Source organism: Lutzomyia longipalpis, chromosome 3 (genome assembly GCF_024334085.1).
Source record: "Lutzomyia longipalpis isolate SR_M1_2022 chromosome 3, ASM2433408v1".
In the NCBI taxonomy this organism is placed as follows: Eukaryota; Metazoa; Arthropoda; class Insecta; order Diptera; family Psychodidae; genus Lutzomyia; species Lutzomyia longipalpis.
Genome location: NC_074709.1, coordinates 7831845 through 7854489, shown reverse-complemented (window position 1 = coordinate 7854489; position 22645 = coordinate 7831845). Strand labels below are relative to the sequence as shown.

At 36.9% G+C, this 22645-nt stretch overlaps 3 protein-coding genes across 4 annotated transcripts in view; 2 read left to right on the top strand and 1 right to left on the bottom strand.

The window, feature by feature from the left end:
* Positions 1-22645, top strand: part of LOC129791903 (probable hydroxyacid-oxoacid transhydrogenase, mitochondrial) — a 294221-nt gene that overhangs the window by 61046 nt on the left and 210530 nt on the right. The gene's annotated exons all lie outside the window — the stretch shown is intronic.
* LOC129791799 (uncharacterized) overlaps positions 1-22645 on the bottom strand; it is a 59498-nt gene that overhangs the window by 26158 nt on the left and 10695 nt on the right. Inside the window, exon 1 of one of the 2 annotated variants that reach the window (XM_055830323.1) lies at positions 15935-16628. The exons of the other annotated variant lie outside the window; for it this stretch is intronic. The gene's annotated coding sequence lies outside the window, so the exon portion shown is untranslated. Of the gene's footprint in view, positions 1-15934; positions 16629-22645 lie in introns of those variants that run through there. 2 annotated transcript variants of the gene reach the window in all.
* LOC129791916 (protein maelstrom homolog) lies at positions 4852-6409 on the top strand. The gene has a single exon (XM_055830540.1). The coding sequence runs from the start codon at positions 4938-4940 to the stop codon at positions 6234-6236; it is 1299 nt and encodes a 432-aa protein (XP_055686515.1). The 5' UTR covers positions 4852-4937; the 3' UTR covers positions 6237-6409.

Genomic DNA, 22645 nt, shown 5'->3' with positions numbered 1-22645 from the left:
ATATTCGGATGATTCGCCAAAGAAATCAAAGTATTATTCAACAGACGAATATTTCTTTTTTTTTTTTTAATCTTAAATTAGTAGAGACTAAGTGAGAAGCAAAAGACTAAAGAGTAGGTACTAAATTCTAACTAAAAAAGTGAAATTCAATTTAGTACTTAATAAGTTTAAATTTAGTACTTTTTCAGATTGAATTCAGAACTTTTTCAGCAAGAATTTGTTGGCTAGAAATTAGTAGGTATGTTTTTGCTAGAATTTAGTACTTTTAACTACTAAAAGTACTTTTTCGGCTTAAATTTAGTACCTTTTCTCATTGTATTCAGTATAGTTTTTCAGCTAGAATTTACTATGTTATGGCTACAATTTAGTATGTATTCTGCTAGAATTTAATACTTTTTTGTCTTGAACTTATTAAATCGGCGAGATTTTGGTAGTTTTTGAAAATTCAATCTTAAGAATTAAATTCAATAAATAAAAGTACTAAATTCAAGTCAAAAACATACTAAATTCCAGCCAAAAATATAGTAAATTCTAACCAAAAAAGTTCTAAATTCAATCGGAAAAATTATTAAAATTAAGCTGAAAAAGTACTAAATTTAAAGCGAATAAGTACTAAATTCAAGTCTAAAAAGTACTTTAAAAAAAACAGTAAATTCAAGCCGAAGAAGTGCTAAATTTTATCTGAAAATGAGAATATTCAGATCTTTAGAAATATTGTGATTATTCGCTAATCTTCAGTCTATTATCCAAAATACAGTCGTGCTCTCGTGGTAGGACCGTCGTCAAAATGACTTCTCCGCGGTAAAACGGCTTCAGAATGAAGTATTTTGCCTTCGCAGTGGGACAATTAGTACTATTGGAAAGGTAGGATACTAATTGTCTCACTGCGAAGGCAAAATTCCTCATTCTGAAGCCGTTTTACCGCGGAGAAGTCATTTTGACGACGGTCCTACCACGAGAGCACGACTGTAGTAAAAATATTCGACAGATAAACACCCCTTGGTAGATAGTCTGTCATGTCGTTGTTGCATAAATTAACTTATTAATATTGGATTTACAGCCATCACAGAATACATAGTTACAAAGCCACATTCGAGGGGGTTACTGGGTCAATTAAAATATTAATGAGCTTTCGGAAACCTCTACACATTACAATCATGCAATTCTCCATCCCCTAATTAATGGAAAATCAAGAAGAAAAATTAGAAAATTCTAATTTCTAATTTTCAGCAAGGAACAAAAAAAAATCCCCTGCAATTGTGGAAGATTTATGTGCGAAAGAGGCAACAATATCCGTAACTTAACAATTTTTAACATCCACTGCACTATGTCAGCAACTTTGCAAACCCCAAACTACCCTTGGAGGCATGAAAAATGCCCCCAAAAAGAACTTTTGATTCATAGCATGAGTTATATATATATGAAAGTCCTTCGTAGCCCCTCATCAATTCCCATCGCAGTGTATCATTGAGGTTTAATGGGCAAAAAAAGAGGAGCTTTGGAATGTTTTAGAAAATTCCTGCGGAACTCATTGAACCACAGCTGCATTTTTCACATCAAATTCAACCCCTCCAGGAAGCCCCAAAACTTAGCCATTAGGATGGAACAAAGAACCAATTTGCTGGACATAAAAGTACAATTTATTTTCTTCCAGAGAAAAATTCGCAATACCCGCGTATTGGGTCCTTTTAACCCTCACACCCTCGCAACAACCCTTAACGTGATTTTAATTTCACACAGCAATTTTCTCTATCGCCCAGAATTTATTCCACCATACATCTTACCACCCTTCCATGGGTTAGAATTTTAATTCTCGGGACTCTACGAGGAATTTTCGAACATTATGAGGCAGGAGGGAGGATTCTTCGGGAAAATTTTCGGGGGAACATGTGAGAAATGAGTTGAAAAGGTTCTGTGGGGATGTGGGGGTGATGTGGGCCAGCATGAATGGCCTGTTGATCGATATTTGTGTGGTTTTTCTTTCCAATTACATACCGGTATGTGGGGGGTGGTTGTTGTACCAAGAGATAAATTGAAAAGTGGTCTGATGTGGGGTTATTTTATCAGGCAGAAGAATTTAATAAAATGCTATTTTCCACGAGAAATTTCTCTATCAAACCATTTTCATTTCATTCGATTTTCTATTACGCAGCACAGAGACCAAAGTCGAGGGACCTTTTATAAAATTTATCTTTCTTCTTTTGCTTGGAGGACTTTAGAGAGTCTACTTGGGCTATACAGAGCAGAGTAGCCAACAAGGAGACTTTGCCTCTTTGACTTATAATTGTGAGAAATTTATCGAAAAGGACTAAGGGGGTGGAATTGCACAGAGAAAAAAAAGGGGAAAAAATAAAGGAGAACGACAGCAAAAAGGGAAATCCCAAAAGCAGGGTGGAAATTGTACTATAAAGAAAATTGAACATTTTCTTGGGCCACTTCCAATTCTTTCCCATGGAGCAATTTGTCTCTTCATCTCCATTTCTTTCCCTGCCCAAATGACCAAGTCAATAACCAAGAGAAGTTTTTTTTTCTCTTGTTTCTCGCCGAGCTTTTGCTATGTACAAAGAAGCTGAATTTTTCTGATGATGCCTGCATGCGAACGCCTCAAGGTGCATTTCGTCCGGACGACACAGGGACAGAATATAAATTATCTGCTCCTCTGTGATGGGATGCCTTTGCCTTCTCATCTGTTCCCTTATGAAAATAATAACGTGTCATGGGGATGCCTTATTACAGGCACGTTCCACGACAATCACCCAGCCTCTGCCGTTACGGACACACGCTCTATGAAAGTAAAAGAGGGAAAACCTTGCAGATTTTCTTCGTCATTTTGCTCGTCTTCATCAAAGGGAGCTTCAAGGGAAGCTTGCTCCTTTACGCCACGATGCTCACCAAACATGTAATCAAGACTTTGGTGAGCCGTGGGACGAAAGCTCTTTTCTACATATTTCAAAGCTTCGATTGAGTTGATTGAGTTCTTTTGCTCGCATTTCATAAATAGGGGCCGATTCTGCTAAAAATCTTTTTTGTAATTTATCAATTACAATTTTTTTGATTTTTGGTCTTCAAAAAATCTTGTAAGATCTTGATAATATGTTTATTTTTTCCGATTTTTCTGGTTTTTCTTTAATCGCGTTTTTCAAGGAAAATTAATTTTCCAGTTCTACTTAAAGAATCTTTATGACCGTTTTTTTTTTTTTGTTTTTTTAAGAACAAATCTTTTATTTTTTTTAGTTGAACGACCAAAAAACTATTTAATAATGGAGGACACGAATTTCTAATCGCAAACTTTGAGCTTAATTTTCTATTATAAAGAAAAGGTTTTTCCTGATTTTCTTTTGAACAACTACTAGTATTTAAAGTCAGCTACACATAGATGTAGAATTTATAAAGATAATTTGAATAAAAAAGTCGAATCGGCAGCAATTACCAAAATATGAATTGTCAAAATTTTAGAGAAACTTTGAAATTGTAAGAAAGGAGTAGTTTTTCTCACTAGATGGCCCAATATTTCCAGATCCCTCTAACGTTCAATTTAAAATTTATTTTTTAGAGGCGCTTTCTCGGCTTTCTTTAGGAATCTTCAAGAAATTAAAATTTTTAAAAAGTTTAAGATTTTTTATACAATCAAAACGAAAAGATTCTTAACTATTTTTTGATAATAGTTTATTTAAATGAATTACCAACTAGCGCCATCTAGCATAAAAAATTTTTCCATTGGCATTTTCTGCACAATTCAGACAATGAACCCAAAATTAGAATTTAAAATCACTGCGTGTTTGTAACTTTAGTTAAAATTAAAATAAAATGCCTCTAAAAACATCAACTTTTTCCCACGTGTCAGCATCAGTGTAATTGCTTTCCCCCCAACTCTTTTTACCCTTTTGACTCATTTCGCCCCATGGGGGTGGGAATTATACCACGCGATTCCCGCACAATGAGCATGCAATCAACTCAATCCTATTCAATTTCGGCTTTAACACTTCAAAGCTTTTTCTGCAATTTTGGGAGGAAACAAGAATAATCAAGGGCGGTTTTTTAATGAACGCTTCAAAGTTAGTTCATTCGTTTTTTTTTTTTTTCACGCCAACCACCCCCCAGACATTTTGATATCGTTCAATCAGCCCAAGTGCCGAATTTCCCATTTCCATGGGGCATTTTCCCCAATATTCTCCCCCAGAGTTTGCCTGAGTTGTCCCATCTTTATTGAAAAAATGTGCGTGGGTGGTCCATTTGTCTGTCTCGGAGTCAATCTCGTGCGTAAATGAGTCGAGGAATGGGACTTCCTTCCCGAAATGGGTTTCTCTTTCATCAGAGTGAAATAGCTCTGGTTTCCCCATCCAACACCCTTGACATCCACCCTCCCATTCCTCAACGTAAGTCCTTTTCCTGCTCTTTGACTGTTTATTTTGACATTTTATGAGACTCCTTGCGAGACATTCAAAGGTAAAGGCTTCATGAATCCTTTTACGCCGTGTTTGCTTTTGGCAAATATTTTCTGGGGGGCGAACTTTGGGGGTGACGATGAGAGTCCTCATAGCAGTAAATCAAACCCCTAACTTGAAGTTTTCTTTTTGTGGTAAGTGATATTTTAAATATCTTGAGCAAATACATACCGAGGGAATCCCGTTGAAAGTGAGTCTGGGGGGGATTTTCTTTGCTTTCATGGAAATTATTTATTAAATCTTGAAGAAATCTTGAAAAAATCTTTAATTTAGCTTCAAGATTCTTGCAAAAGATTTTATTGAGAATCAGAATATTTTTTTTGGAAAAAAAATCTAAGTTGGCAACAGTGATTGGCGGTTTTTCTCGAAAAATCGACATAACCTCACAAAGAACAAAGAAGAGTTTTGCGCGTTGTATCAGCGAGTGGAAATTTATCGTTTTTCCTGAAAAAGTATTGGAGTTTTCACGATAATTGAAGGAAAATTAGTAAAATGCCACCGAAGAAGCGTCCACCATTCTTCCACTTCATGCTGGAAGTGCAGAAGGCGCACGAAAAGGCTGGACAGCACTACGCCATGAGTGAAATGCCCGCCATTGCGTCGCCCCTCTGGGAGCGTATGACCAAGGAGGAGAGAGCAAAGTACGAGAGGATGTCCAAGGAGTCCTCTGGACAGCCTACCAGCAGCCATATCAATGCAGGAAGCATTAAGACATGTCATGGTATTGATCACGCGGAAGTGGAGCGGGAGCAGCGTCAGGCAGCAAACCAGGAGAAGAAGATGAAGGATGATGTCCGGGACATCATAAACAGAGCAATATTGGCTCAGGATCTGGGACAGAAGACTTTCTTTGTGATCCACATCAATTACTTCTGCGAATCAATGGATCCCGATGGAGCTCGCCGGTATGATGCAGCCGAGCTGGCGATTCTCGACTTTTCACTGCAAGACGGGATAAAGCGTGGCATGCACACATTCATGAAGCTCCATACGCTTCCCTATGGGTATGGCTTTGAGGCATCGCGCTACTCAAAGGAAACTCACCAACTACCACTGCCTCCGGACACAATTGGCAATACCACCATCCGGGAAGCTTTGCAGGAAGTTCTTCGTTTTATTGGCCACGAAGAGGGTGTCTGGCCGCCAATTTTTACATCCGACACTGACATTCCCGTCGTCCAGAGTATCTTCCGGGAAGTTCTCAGTCAGGTGGCTGGGGTAAATGTCAACGACGTGCGCATCTACTCGCTGTCCCAGCTGCTGTTCCACATGAAGAATGCCACCCACAGCCAGGCAACCAAAGTGAACACTGAACAGCCCTTTGCATCGATCTTCCTGGCTGAGAGCTACCTCAAGCGTGAGACTTTCGACTACTCCGAGGGATTGCCGTGTGAGTACCACGTGGATATCGACAGGGTGACCCACTGCTCCCAGACGAAGGTCAAAGGATGGGCATACTCCATCATCCACACATGTGCTCCGGATCTGGACATTGAATTCGTGGAGGGAAAGCACGAGCCAATGATGACTTTGGCTGTGCCACAACTGAAATTTCCGGACGATGAATCCTTCTCGTCCTTCTTCACAGCTTCGAACGTCACGCCAAGAGCCATCCCCGTGAGCCACACACCGAGCGTAAATCGCCACAATGACTCCAACTTGGCCCAGTTCCCGGTAGCCTACATGTCCACCTACGCCGAGAACACCGAAGACGTCTCCATGGCAAATACAGATGAATTCCCACTAATGCGTGAATTCAAGCGTGGAAAGGGACGTGGGAACCTCCTTTAGACATCCTCAACATATCCTTTCGTTTCAATTTATTCAAGTTTTTCCTAATTATTTGTTACAGATGTCCCAGAAATCGTGTTTTGAAGTTTTTCAAGAATTTCTTTTTATTATTAAGACAATTTGAATTATCTTTATTAAAATGTTAAATATCCTTCAACAAGAGATGAATTATCTTTGAAACTTTCAATAAAATCTATTCAATGAGAAATTATTTTTGTTTTTATTAAAATTTAAGAAGAGAAATTGAATAGAAAATTTCTCTAGTTGGTTAGATTTGGTCAATTCTCCCCTAATTTTTCCTATTTCAATGCTTCAAGCAACTTGAGAAAAATCTCGAATAGAGAATTTTCTTTCTCAAAATCATTTCTTTCGGTCATTTTCCTTCTAGAACAATGAACAGCAGAAAAAAATGAGGTCATGGTGGGGTCATGTTTAAATTGTGACCGTATAGGGGAGACCGGGGTAAAAAAAAAGTCAGTGGAAAATTTTCAAATGCCAATTTCTCTCAACTTATAAATCGGAAAAAATATGGTGGAAAGCCCTAACCTCCAATAATTGTCTGCAATTTAACCCTAGGAGGATTTTTTTGGCCACCGTGGCCAATTCAACATTTTTTAAATCGTCACAGAATAAAATCTCTTAAAAATATCGTGATAATTTCTACATTTGTGTAAAGGGAAGTTTTATTACTACAAGATCGTTGAAAGAAAACTTGGAAAACATTTTCCTGTTGAGAGAAAATTGAAGTCAAACTTTTGAGGTTAGAAACCTCGATCCTCAAACTGGTAAAGGTTATCCGATCAGTACTCTAGGAATTAAAAAATAAAATAAATTTTTGGCCAATTTCCTGAACTTAAGTAATTTTCCAATCTGATAACTTTTCTCACTAGCTGGGTTAATACAGAAAATGTTGCCAAGATGTATTTTTTCACCCCAAAAACACTTGTATGTATAAGGGAGAAATAAATTATTATTATTATTGTATTTTTCACAAACTTTTAATGATTTTTCTGAACAATTATTCGAATCAAAACATGCCCCTTGGGGTAAATATAGTCAACAATGCAGTCATATGGAATTTCGAACTTTTGACATATTTTTTAACCATTTGTCGCAAAATTGCGTGATTGAGAAAATCGCAAAATTCTCTGTTTTAGTACGTATAAAAGTAAAATTCCTTGTAGCGGATCAAAAGGTGAGAAGTTTAGCTATCAACTACTATCAATCCCTCAGGTGGAAAATCATTGAAAATGTCGGAAAATTCCAATGACTTTATTTACCCCACAGGTGACTATATTTACCCGCCGAGTTTTAAAAAAAATCAGAAGGTTCGGGAAAAGCTCGAAAACTCATATTTCCCACGTATTTCCTATAAGAATTGTTGCGGAATCCCCCCTTAATATAAATTACATTTAATTGGAACACAATAACTATGTAGAATAAGCTAAAATATTGTATAAATAGATCGAAATTCATATAATAAAATCAGTTTGGAGTTGGAATGCAAGAAGTGGTGTATTAATTTCTCTACACGTGACCAGGAAGAACTGGTTGCTGTCGGTGGACAGAAAGTGAGTGAAAATGTGAAGTGTTAAGTGAGGATGTGCCAGCGCCAGCTCTCCAACGCTCCAGAAGTTGCAGCCGCATCCTGCACATCAGGAAGATGTGCCAGCGCCAGCGCTCCAACCCTTAGGAGCAGTTGCAGTCGCATCCTGAGCAACATCCTCCACATCAGCCTTCACCAGACACTACACAATCGCCACCGCAGCATCCCAGTTGCTTCCATGAGATGCCTTGGTCGTCGATGCAGCCAACACAGCGATGAAAATCTAATGGATCAACGGGTCAACCCCTTCATCAATATTGAACGACCTAGTCATCGCAGCATCCAACCATCATCGCAGACGACGCATTATCATATCAACCAACGATCACCGCAGCATTCATCGCTTCAAGCCCTACTTCAAGCGACCGCTCCAAGCTCACACCAAAATTTAAGTACAAATCCATTTCTTTAAATTAAAATCAAATTATTTCAAAATTTAAAGTAGAAAAGTTATTGTTCTAATTTGAAATTCCTTTTAAAATGAAATGAACCTGTTAATATTAATGCGGCCATTACCTATATAATTGTAAAAAAAAAATCAATTGATGTATAAAGAAATACATTTTCTAAATTATGTTCAAAATCCAATTGTGTTCCAAATCATTAGTAAATATTATATAAAATTCAATTGAATTCTTATTTTCTTTCAAATATCGAATACCTATCCCACATTTGAACATCTTAATTAATCAATTCTTAAACAAATCGATGCATTGCCGTAACCCAATAATAAATACTTTGTCATCAAAACGTAAAATGACATAAATTCGTGCCATAATTATTGCTGAGCCAAATTACACAATTAGGGCAATACCGAACATCGCTCAAAACCTACAATTGCTATAAGCAAAATAACCTCTCAGAGGACAACCTAAAGCTCATAGTCAGCTTTCTTTCCCCACGCGGAAAAATTCATATAAACTCTATTCCCCCTTGTGTTGATGACATATTCCAACAAAGGCAGCGAATACTTTATATAAAAACCTTAGTAAATAAGTCGAGCCAAAATAAAATCGGTATTGACCCTCAAACAATACAATAATGCTCCGTAAGCAATAATTATGCGCCGACGAAAATAATCGCAATGCATTCGAAAATTCATTCATAATAAGATGTTCAACTCTCAAAAAAAAATATTAGGATGGTATTTGAAAGAACAGAAATTTTGAATAATCTGAAATGATCACAAAATGGTCATAAATAAAATTTCCTAAATTTTGTAATCCCAACATCCCCTCACAATAAAGCTTCAACGCACGAGGACGTGCGTTCTCCTAAGGAGGGAGGTGTTGCGGAATCCCCCCTTAATATAAATTACATTTAATTGGAACACAATAACTATGTAGAATAAGCTAAAATATTGTATAAATAGATCGAAATTCATATAATAAAATCAGTTTGGAGTTGGAATGCAAGAAGTGGTGTATTAATTTCTCTACAGAATAACCTATAGAGGAAATTTTCTTGCCCTTGGGGAATCCTGCAGATAAGGATTTATGCAAAAAGACTTTTTTTTTTACCCCGGTCTCCCCTAAGATAAAAGTTTTCTCTTATTGCCAACAATTTGTCTTGTAGCCTGCAAAATGTCCCCGCAAAGGAGAAAAAAGCTTTTTGCCAAATCATCATGACGAGAAGATATGAGTGGGTGGTTACCTCGTGAAAGAATAAGCTTTGGCAAGACAAATTGGGGTCTCTTCAATTTTGCACAAGAGATGAGCAATATTCATCTTGCTCTGCCCCCGTATAAGATTGGTCAGGAAAATGGAGGAGCTTTCGGGTGAGGATGGAGCAATTAAATGCCACCCAATGGAGCCCATCGTTCCTTTTATAAATCCCCAAGTATAATTGGTACTTAGTATGTGTTAATTGAGAAATGTTGGCCGTTTTTCCACAACTCTGGCACACTGATAAGAAAATCCATGCACAGCCACAAGCTGCACAACAGCCCAAGCATAGCAGAGAGCATAAATTCTTGGCCCGATAAAGAGCATCAGCAGAGAGAGAGTGAAACAATGGTGCGTGCGAAAACTTAATGTGATGTTTTGTGCTGCCTCACAGCAGGAGAGGGTGCTGTTCTCTGGGGGGGGGGTTCATCAGGAGCTAGAGGGAGGTGAATAAGAATAAGAAGAAAAAACGAGGGATGAAGGAGGATGATATAAAATACGAAAGTGCCTGAGACACCAATCTCTGGGGACGTGCTTTTTTCACGCCTCCTGGCTGGGGGGTGATGCTGCTACTGCTGCTGGTGGATTCACCCCTTGTCACCGGGCTAAACGCATTTTTCGCACCCAAGGAAAAGCTCTTTTGGGTGGGATGGTAATTGATTTTGGGCGCGTGACTGAAAAATTCGCACCAATTGCCATCATCGCTATATGGATGCTGCTGCTGCTGCTGCTGTGTAATGAAGATCTACGCGAAGACTGCATTCAACCAACATTGCACGTGCAGGGAAAATTCCCGCACGGAGTCACTAAGTCATCCAATGTTGGCCTTCATAATGAAAATATCCTCTCAATAGCCATTTTTACGGGCCATTCGGTGAAGAATGTTTTTAATATCAGACAATCTCATTGATTTATGGGCACACAGAAGAGGAGCAGCAAGGAAAAAAAACTCTTGCCGACGAAGGGAAAAACATTTTTATGGGAAAATGTCCGAAGAATATGTTTTCAGAGGGATGATTTCATTAATTTTCAGTAGCAAAGGCAGGGTGGTGTTCACTCTATTAAATGATGGCCCTGATGTTGATCTCAATGGCCAGTTTTTTTTAAAGAATTATTTTAATTTTCTCAACGTGTTCAGAAGGCTTTAATATACCTAATGGGAGATTGGGGTAATTGAGTCAATTTGTAAAAATTTAAAATTAAATGATTTTCAGAAGATAAAAATGTTTATTCTTAAAGCATTTAGAACTTTTTCGTTCTAGTTAGAAAATATTAGTTTTTGGATTTTTTATTGATCTCTTGAACCTTGGATTTTCATGAAAATCCTGGGGTGGTTTTAGTCAAAAGAGAAATCTCTTAAATCCCTTAAATCAATGGAATTTTTGGTAAATTTTAACGATTTTCAATTAAAAAAAAATTCTTTAGCTCCCTAAATAACCCATTAAAAAACATTTAGATTGAACCAACAAGTGCTCAATTATTGTTGAATTAATCAGATTGATCAAAAATTGTTTCAAAAAATTGAGAAATCAGTTGATTCAGTCAATCAATTGATTAGTGATGAGCCAATAATTGATCAATCTCAAGTCAAATCTCACCTTATCACTATGCGAACCGTCATTGAGTCGATATAATTGGCACAATCAATATTGAGTCAATTTTAACTCGATCAATTATTGATCAACTATGGACGAAAAGTTTATCTTAAAATTTTTTTTTTCAATCGGAAGCTTTTTTTTTCTTACTTTAGTAGCTCCTTTCTGAAATTTTGAATGACAGTGTGCGGAATTTCTTCTCAAATTCCAAAGCTGATTGTGCTTTGAAAATCTCTGCAAAATAAGTTTTATGCAGCTTTAAATATTTTTGGGACAATTTTTGCACAAACTTTGATCAGCAGGATCAGCACATTCGTGTCAATTTTGATTGAGCTCTGTTCGATTCAATCAAATATGTTTTGAGTACTTCTGTAAAACTTAACTATTATTAAAAATTTAATAAGCACGACGGAGAATACAGAAAAACCATATTTGCATAAAACATAAATTTATGCGATGCTCCAGCCCAAAGCAACAGTCTTTTGAATATTCCATAATTCCGTGAATAAAATTAAAGAAACTCATTGAGGGGTAAAAATTCCGTCAAAAGCTCTTTTCTATATATATATAAAAGAAAGCTCAGAAATGAATGAAAAGTCCATTTGGTTAAATTAATTTCATTTTCACAAAGAAAATATTCAAAAGAATATTAGAACTTTATGCTTCTTTATTCACATTTAAATAAATATCTGCTTTGATTTGTTTTCAGTGTATAGGTTAGTCATTGAATAAAATATCGTTTTCAATACTGAAATAAAAAAATGCCTCCCACTCCTTCCAACATCTTCCAATTATTATTCAAAATATATACACTCCTCAAGATGACAACGAAAAACAAACAGAAGAAAATGAATATTTAAGAAAGTTGTGAGATTGCAGAAAACAGTTGTTTCTTTTTCTAACTTCAACAAATCATCCTGAGGGCCCATTTGGGGATCTCATCCCTTGTGATTTGGGGCTGTTTTTTTGCTCCTTTAGGGGATGGGCAAAAAGCTCCACAACAATACCTCAAAATATTACTTCCGTAAGCATGTTTTTTTTTCTTTCTCTACATGTGGGGGTGGCGATAGGAGGCACAGTTGAAAAACCACCCTAACATGTGTAGAGGAATGATAAGAAAAGCAGAAATCTGGCAATAAAAATCGATAACATCCCCCCACACCCATTTTCCACAGGATAACCGTTTCTTCCTGTTCCACCTCAAAAGGAAATTCCATTGCTTCCAGGAACAGCGTGGAAGGCGGGTTGCCATCAGAAGCCACACCACCCCCAATCTATCCATTTGAAAGGTGAAAAATCCCTAAGGGGATATTTCTTGCCAAATAAAATCCCCGAAAAATGTATGTAAATTTTGCGCTAAATGTAATCGGATCGTATTTTTTGGACTCTCTCAATGCAAACACGCGCATAGAAAGAAATCTCATCTCAACACCAGCTGATTATTGCCATAAACAAGTGGGTGAAAGCCTTGATCTTATTTTTCTCTTCTTTTTCTTCATCCAACCTGAACGTAATTTCCCATTTTTTGTGAGCTCTATGAGCGCGTAAGATTTTTTCCGTGGTGTGAAATTACACCCAGAACCACCAAATGTGCGTCGATTTACATTGATTGCGCTGCTCCATGGAGGAGGAAATTCAATGAAGCCACAGATACGCTGATTAGACAATAAAATCACTTGATACAGTACATGCTTAGCGATGGAATGAAAATGAGAAGAAGGTGCACACTAATATTAATTTTGATATTAAATTTCAGTGAATTTTAGTGCGTGGCAGGAATTCTCTAAATTACTCTAAGAAGAAGGAGTTTGTCGGTGGGAATGTCTTTAGTCGTAAGAATATTATTTTATTATGTATTAATATGAATATAGGTAGTTTAGGTATATATTAATGGTATCACAATAGAGCTGATGCATTGATTAATATAGATTAAAGATAAAAGTTTCGTCCGGATTTAGAAAATTCAAGTTTTTATTTAGAAATTAAAATAATTTTTCCCGTCTGAGATTTAACTGTAAGCTTTTGAAAAATTGAATTTATAAATGATGTAAAAAAAATGTTAAGCATTTTAAACGTCGTTAAAAAAAATTAAACTTTAGACAAGAAACGTCAAATACGATAGAAATTAAATGTCGAACGTTAGAAAAGAGAGGTAAAACGTTTGAAAACCAAACGACAGACGATAAAAAAAGCATCAAGTGCTAGAAAATAAACGTCAAACGTTAGATAAGAAAGTGTCAAGCGAGAATACGCAAATAAATTATCAAAATCTGCTAATTTTTTGCAATGCAATGAGTCTTATTCAGCGACCAAGAAACCCTTAAAATTTTTTAATTTTGTACTAAAATTTCAAGATTTCAAGACCAAGAAACCCTTGAAAATCTTGAAATCTTGAAATTTTAGTACAAAATTCAAAAATTTTGGGTTTCTTGGTCGCTGAATAAAGCCCAATAGCTGTTAATTTGGTTTGGTAATTTAAATCCAGAAACTTCGACTCCAATGTTGTTCATATCGTATCTTTTTTATGTTCTAAATATTAAAAAATATATATAAAGAATATTCCGTACTATCCTAACACTTTGAGGATCGAGGTTTCTAACCTCAAAAGTTTGATCATCATTTTATCGTAAAAGAAAATATGTATTTTTCCAGGTTTTCTTATTGAAGTAATGGAAATTTTTTACACACATTATGTAGAAATTATCACGATATTTTTAAGAGATACTATTCTCTGATGATTTAAAAAATGTCGAATTGGCCACTTTGGCCAGCAAACTCCTTCAAGGGTTAAATATTTTAATAAATTTCCTTCCAGTCCTGAAGGGATTAAATTTATTCATTAATACCAATATTTAATTGATAAAAAAAAATTCTTAAATCTACCTAAAATCAGCTCATCTCAAACATTTTGAATTTATCGATGAATTCAGGGGGTTTTTGTGGGAGTATGTGGGTTTCCCTTTACACAGAAAATTCAAACTGAATGACTGAATTGGCGTGTCGTTAATTGGGGACGGCATCGCATTTCAGAGCCAGAGGCTGGTTTATCTCAAAGTGACAACAAAATCATTTTTAGTCCCTCATTGCAGGGGCACACCGTCATGCCATGTAGGACACTGGACGGACCTTCAATTGACCAGGAGGGTAAATGGGATGAGGGGGTGGATTTTAGAATGTCCAGCACATCCTTCATGCGTTCTAGGATCATCAGTCTTCCATGGGGAGGCATGATATTTTATTGTGTGCGTTGCAAATGGTTGGCATGATGGAGGATTTGACGATGAAAGATATATGAGAGTTATTTCCCATACAAATGAAATGTCTCACGGAGGAAATGAATAATGAAGAATTGCTCTTTTTGCTCCATCTCTTGAGCTTGTTTTCTGCCTTTTTTGCCATATCTTGTGAGTGAAAGAAAAAACTCAGCTAAGGGCTTTTCATTCGCATTTGCCTGCGGCTTGTGGTACAATCGCGACTCTTCAACCCCCTGTGTCCCGCATCACAGAGGGGGATGCCCTAACAGTTTCCTTCCATACACACCGGGGTTTTTGCTAAGTAAAAAGTTTTATAGCCATTTTTTGCTACTCATGAGCTCCTCGAGCATGTTTAACATGAAAGATAGGGGTTGGTGTGTCTATTCCGCGTGATGCGAATTCGACACAAGTTGTGAGAAAATCGTGAGGAGTTTTTTATTTGAACTCTCTAAAGGGAGGGTGGACGGCTTCTTCGTCCCCCATTCATTCCCATACAGCGAGAGGGAAATTCTTCAAGAGTTAGCCAAGAAGTTTTCACTCCACACACTACATGAATGCATTTGCTGTGGGGGAGGGTTGTCGTTAGTGGTTGATGAGGGTGGACGTTTTCTCTGTGTGTGCGTTCCTGAAGGGAAATCGATTGCCGGGGCCCATGAGAAAACTTTGTTACGACAAAATGCTCCATCATCCACCAAAATTAGGGGTATAAAATTACATTGAATTTTGCTTTGAGTGCTCAAAAAAAGAATGTGAAATATTAAAATAGATAAATTTAGAAGGGATAAATCGTTTTAGTACAAACGTTTCTAACGATATTTATGTTAAAAATACCTTAAATATTTTTTTCTTTGGACTGATAATGAAATAAATAGCATTTAGGTAATTTAATTATCGGAAAAATTATATTTTTATTAATTTGATGATTTTTAGTACAATTTAGTACACTTAATATAGTACAACTGATTTTAAAAATCTTCTATGTAGTTCCTATTATGTAGTTCATAGTAGGTTCCTGGGAAATTTATGCGTATCATTTGGCAGAGTTAGTATTTATGTACTAAAAATTAGTACAACACAGAGAGTACTAAATTGTAACATATTTTTAATTAAATTTTTAAACTTGCAATTTTCTTTTTTTAAGAATTTATATCTCAGATTATATAAGATTTTATACATTTAGTACAAAATTTAGTACATCGTTCAAAATAATTTTAAATAATAATATTTTTCTATTACTGATTGTGTTTTTTTTAACTACAATTTAGTTCAACCCTCCAAAATATTTCCTCAATTTCAAAGATTTTTAATGTTCTAAAATTAATCTGGAAAAATCTTTCAACAGTTCAATTGATCAACTCTACCGTATCCCCTTAAATTTCCTGAAAATTTGAATTATTCCCCTAAAATATTACCCCCGTCTCATTCATTTCCGCAATCATTGAACCCCTACTTTGTTGTCACCAAAGTATCTCTATATATTCCAGAACTATGTCGAAACTGCACAATGTAGAGGAATTTTCCTCAATGGAAATTTATGTGGAAGTAGTTAAAAATTCCTTCCATGCCTCCGGAAAATTACCTTCTCATCGTCATGGAGTATTTTTAATTAAATTCCCTTTCAAGGATGGCTCCTTGCTGGGTGAAGTCTTCACCATTAGAGGTTGCCTTAATCCCTCGAAATCTGCATAAGAATGAAATATTCTCGCAAGATGATGCCAAAAACTCGTTTCACAAATTTCTTTGCGCTCCACGGAGTTGAAGATGAGAAAAAAAAACCTGAACCATTAAACAAACATCGACTTTTCGCACTCGCGATATCACTCCAAGTGTGGTGGCTGGGGAATTGTTAGAAATCACACACAAAAAGAGAATCACCATGCAAATTTTACGCGAGTAAAAAATCACCCGATGAACGGGTTAATCGCGGCGGCTTCTGGGTGCGAAGAACTTACTACAAAATGCACTGAGAGGCTACAGAGAGTTTTTTTTATAGTTCACTTGCGGTTGGGATTGATGTGCGCCCGCACTCCTTTGGGAGGAAATGGCACAGAGATGAATGAATGAAAAGAAAAACTTGATAAGACTTCCCGCAGAACGATGCTTCTTCGCGAGCACAGAATCCGAATCTGGCAACGTCTGCCGCTGCTTTGGTGGAAGAGTGCGAAGACCATTGCAAAATTCCGGACATGCGCTCACCCACTCCGTACGCCAAAACACTATAGCTGCCTCCGTGGGAGATCCATCGCGCGAAACTACATACAATGCTTTTATCCAGAATATTATGTATAGATATTTTGGTACTCAACGCATCCAATTTCCCGCCACATGCATTAGAATTTCCCGCTGCGCCAGCTAGTGGGGCTCAGTAAAGTAATTCAGCCTATGTTGTAATTTATGCAAACACAATTATCTAATTTGGGATGCATAGAGGCCCATCGGCACTATACCGGCGAAAACGGTTGGATGCTCAGCGGGGAAAAATGCTATCGAAGCTCACAACTCTGCAGCAAAGTCCGGGAGTTGCCTAGCAACTGGCGGCACGACGATGCCAAAACCGCACACGGATTTCCCATTACGCCCGCACTTTTCCACACACTCCTCACAAGCGACAATGATGTGCGAGGCTGATGCTGTGCACTACGCTCGACCTCGTAGTATCAAGTGCGAGAAATCACCCACAAGGGGTAGACAACTAGCCTTTTTTCAAGATTAAAATTTTCTCGAAATATTTTACTTTTAATTTATACAGTTTTATTATTAAAGGAGTTTATTCATTTTAATCGTTTTGGAACTCTTCCTGGCATTTTTAGAAAAAATATATATTATTGTTTTTTTTTTTAAATTTATTTTTAATATACTTTAAATCCTTTCTATGTTGATTAATGACAGAAATCTGATTAAGGACGCCGCGTCTCACCTCAAACCGATCCTAATGACCAAAATTTGTATATATAGACCTTGACTAGATTTATATAAAATCGATAAAATCAGTACCTACCCTATTGCAAATAAGGCATTATCCCGTGACATTGAGTACCGGAAAATCGCTACAATATTTTTTCTTAAATTGATATTCTATGAAGTGTCCAAAAACTTTAGCATTTTTAAAATGAATCATCAAAAAAATATATAAATACCGCAAATTAAGATAGTTAGAGAAATAGTTAGAGATAGTTAGAGAAATTTCACCACTATTTCAAAATCCTTTTAATGGACTTCAACCTGTAATAGGACTCCTTTACAATTCAAGTGAAGTTTAGATGTCCTTTTTAAGGACTTTACGTATAGAATTTGGAATATTTTCGTTTTTTGGGCAACTTCTCTTGTTATCTAACCCTTAGACGAAAGCGAAAATTTACTACCTATAGGTATTTAGTCAAATAATTTTCAAGTTTTTCCATCTAAAAAAAATATGCAAAATTCAATTCGTTCTTGTTTTATTTTCTTATCTACTAAGAAATGACTCAAGTGGCTCATTAGCGCATACTTGTGAACTACTTAATTGCAGAAGATTCCTCCATGGAGCTATGAGCTTCATTGCAAAGGTAGGAAAAGGAGCAACTTTTCACCCATCGACCCCGCAAGATAAACTCAAGTTGACGGTTGGAAAAGCCGACGAGGGTGGGAGATAATCTGTCAGTTTATTGCGCTAACCGAAATTATTATGTGCAGAACATCATCCTAAATCAGCGTCAAGATGCCCAGCGTCGAGTTACGACGCGCGTGAAGAGGGGTGGCGGGTGCTGAAATTCACTGGTTCGTGCACGTGCGAATGGGGGCACGTCGGGCTTTCCACCCGGGCGCACAGCATATTTCGTATTCATAGGCAATTTCGGCGGCAAATAAAAGAATATTGCCGATGCACACCGTGTGTGCTAAAATTGTGGGCTGGTCCGGGTGATTGCAGAGGTGGGCGCGAGCTCTTCTGCTGTGAGATATTTATCTACTTACAAAAGGAAGCTCTTGGAAGGGGGTGTGAGTGGGTGTACGTTGGGATGACTTGCCAGAGGATGCAATTTCTCGAGTCAATTTTCTCCTTCCGCCACATCGCGCGGTCTTTTAGCTGTGATTCTTTCGAAGAAAAGAATAGCACAGCTTCTGTGTACCACCTAAAATGCAATGTTGTCCGATCGGGCTCAAACTTGGTATGAACACGAATTAGGGTCCCCACATTCCAAAAAACGTATGCTCCAAAAAAATGTTCCGTCCGTCCGGCCGTCCGTCCGTCCGTCCGGAACCTTTCGCTGAATAACAAGAGAACGGTAATAGATAGAGACTTGCGGTCAACGGCAAAGTTCATATATCGGGTGGAAGACATCCGATTATGAGGTCAAATCCGCCCCACCACCCTTCCGTCCGCCATTTTGGAACACCCCTAAATTTTGTTTTCGCTATATCTCAGCCCCTGTAATAGCTAGAGGTCTGAAATTTTGATATGTTGTAGGGGCCATCAAGACCTTTCCAACGATATCTTATTTTCGAAAATCGGTCAAGCCGTTTAGTCAATATGGCCGCCACAATTTTTTATCGAAAATCGACCATAACTCGAGAACGGCTTGACCGATTTTGATCAACTCAAGCTTAAATGAAAGCTCTCAGCAAGCCCTACAACTTTCTAGAACATCCAAAGTTTCAAAAGTGACCGCTAGAGGGCCAAAAATCAAAAACAGAATTTTCGATTAGTTTTCGATGAATATCTCGAAAACTGTACGATAGATTTGGATGAAATTTCAGTATGTTATAGTTGACTATATTATCTAGCTCCATGCCAAAAATAAAGAAAATCTATGTCGCCGTTCTCGAGATATAGCCTTCCAAAGTTGGCATGTCATATCTCGGGTTCTACAAGTCCAATTTTAATCAACTCAAGCGCAAATGAAAGGTTTCGTGAAACCCTATAAATGTCTAGAACATTGCATTTTCGAGAAATGACCGCAAGAGGCGCTAAAATCAAAAACAAAATTTTCGAAAATTTTAAACTCGAACTTTTCGAAAACTAGATCATAAATTTTGATTAAACTTCAGTATGTTATAGCTTATATCAAGACCTTTCCAACGATAGCTCATTTAAGAAAATCTATCGAGCCGTTCCTGAGATATAGCGTTCTGAAGTTAGCATATAATACTTATTTTGGGCTCCAACTAATCTGATTTTGAGCAGATCTTATTATGTGAGCTTTTGTAGTAAATGAATGTTGAAATTTGAAATACATATAAGTGTATGAACAAATACTAGTACTTATATATAGGTATCCTGCGCCCCGCGAAGCGGGGCGCCTTATATATACATATATAAGTATATAGATACATAAAAATGCAAAATAGAATTCAAACAATTTGGCGCCCCGCGAAGCGGGGCGCTTTATATATACATATAAAGCATATAAATATAAATGCAAAGTAAAATAGAACGGTAAAATATATATAGCAGTATAGTATAGATTAATAAGAAAAGGGAATGTACATGGTAAGTTTCACTTACGGGCTGTGATTCTTCCTTCAGAGGCCAAGTTAAATATATGTAAATGCAAAGTTTAATAGATAGCTGGATTAATAAGAAAAGGGAATGTACTGGTAAGTTTCACTTACGGGCTGTGATTCTTCCTTCAGAGGTCAGTCCAAGTATGATATTTGATGAAGATTGAGGTGAAATGTGGCAGAAAATTCAAGTGTGTCATAAATTGGGGGTGCAAACTCTGGGGAAGGATGACTCGCGCCAGGAATCACAGCCAATGCGCGAGTTAGCCTTCCCCAGAGTTTGCCACCCCCAATTTATGACACACTTGAATTTTCTGCCACATTTCACCTCAATCTTCATCAAATATCATACTTAGACTGACCTCTGAAGGAAGAATCACAGCCCGTAAGTGAAACTTACCAGTACATTCCCTTTTCTTATTAATCCAGCTATCTATTAAACTTTGCATTTACATATATTTAACTTGGCCTCTGAAGGAAGAATCACAGCCCGTAAGTTTTTTTTGTATGTGCTACAGCTCAATATCCTAAATCAAATCTCACTTATCGATTGCACGACGTGCAGAGAGTCGGCACATCGCCAGCTCCGGGGGGAGTATCGCAATGATTTCGTAATTTCACTTGAGAATCCCTTTGACGATTGTTCTCAGTCACAAGGATGGAGGCAAGTACCTTAGCGCTTGCGCCCAAGACAAAATATCTCCTTTGCGGAGTTATATATGCACTTTGGGTTGTAAATCACATTGTCGCTCCGAGGGTGTGTTCGGTGTGAGCAATCTTGAGTGAGGGGTGGCGAACCCATCGCGCTATTGACTTCTCGACAGCCAGCAAATTGAATGGGATAACGAAGTTGGTGAAAGTTTAGATTCTATATTGTTGAAAAATTTCAAAGCACTTTTCTCTTTATCGAAAAACTTTCATTGTCGCGGTTTTATTTTATTTAAAAGCTCTTTTTATTGATAGTTTCTCCAGGATAAACATATCTTGCATCCGATACGAGAAAATGTGTGGAAATCATGAAAATCGTGAAAGTTCAAAAGCTTTTACATAAAAGCTTTCACGGGAATCAAGGGGGTTTATCTGGACGGAATTATTCGGATCTTTGGAAATATTCGGATTATTCACTATAATATTCACTAAATTTGCCAAAGAAATCAAAATATTGATTTTTAGCCTCTAAATGGCTCAAATTGAGTAGCAGAAACCTAAATTCAAACCGAATAGTAATTTTATCCCTAACCATGATAAATTCAAGCCTAAAAGAGATTAAATTGAAGCATAAAAATATTTAATTTAGGCGTAGAAAGAACAAAAAGTAGTAAATTCAAGCTAAAAAGTATTTGGTTTTCAACTCTAAAAAATAAATTTAAAAAATTAAAAAAAAAAAAGCTTGAAAAAGACTAAAATTGAAGCATGAAAAGTAATTAATTTAAGTCAAAGAGTTCTAAATTCAAGCCAGAAAGTAGTAAATTCAACCCGAAACAAAGAGTAAATTCAAGCCAATAAATATTTGGTTTTCAATCCCAAAACAGCATAGGTTGAGGAACAAAACTTTTAAAAAAATTATTAAAGCCTAAAAAAAGAACTAAATACCAACAGAAAAATGGTAAATTAATGCTATAAAGAAGTAAATTTAACTAAAAAAAATACTAAATTCAAAACCAAAATGTCCTAAATACATTTTTGGATTTTTTTCGGTTTTAAGGTGTTTGGTTTTAAGCAAAATACGCAAAATATGTTCATGTGAAGTAAAATATTCAGATCTTCAAAAATATTCGGATGATTCGCTTAAAAAACCAAAATATTCGCCAGATAAACACCCCTTGACGGGAATTTTCTTTGTAATTTTTCTCTCAATTGTTTTCTCGACTGAGGGGTTTTCTCGTACAAAAATGAATAAACTCCTTTTCCTTCTTCCAAACACATTTAAATTTAGAATTTCCCCAACAACTTTATTTTATGGAATTTCAATCCCAAAAAATTTCTTTGAAATTCCACGTTGATATCATCGCTTCATAAATTTTTCCCCAGTATATAGCCATGCCGTTATATCTGGCAAAAGCTCCCCAAACTACCCCAACCATCTCCATGACCATGAATATTTGACTTGGGGGCATTCTTAACCTAATTCTGTGTCTGTGTGATGGTATTAAGTAAATTTATAGAGTCTTGTGATGGATAAAAAGACTGCTTGTGGCTATTTTGGCCTGATTGTAGCGTCAATGTTTAACGAAATTTGCTTCGTGCAAAAGAAGACGAATCACTCATTTCATTTTTCCCTTTCCCACCCGCCCTAATACATCATGATGGATTTCCACATAAACTCGTTACGGTTAGTTTGTGCTCCCGGGGGGAAATATTCATGGAAAATTCATATTATTATGATAATACAGAGGCCACCCCCTTGTGTGTGCGAGGGAGCTAAAGCTCAAGCCGTGGGAGAATAAATTTAGATAAAAGTAAATCAACACACAAATAATCAGATATTGTCTCATTTGCATGAGAGACACCCTTCCTGAACGGATGCACTTTTGTATGAGATTTGGGGGTGTTGGGAATTGGCTCTGGTAGAGGCGAGAGCTCAATGCGAGGGAGGATTCTTCTGAAGGAAATGAAGGAGTTTTTTGAGTGAGAAGTGGGTGCTTTGGGGTGTAATCCATTCACAATTTATAGGGTTAAATAATCCTCAGCAATTAAGGACAAATCATGGGGATGAGTCCATCCTGTGGGTCAGCAACAATAGCTAAAGCAACACTAATACTTCCACCCACACACAATGGATTTTTTCTATATATAAAATATTTTCCTCAGC

Coding starts and splice junctions, on each gene's coding strand:
- LOC129791916 (XM_055830540.1), top strand. CDS start 4,938: ATGCCACCGAAGAAGCGTCCACCATTCTTCCACTTCATGCTGGAAGTG.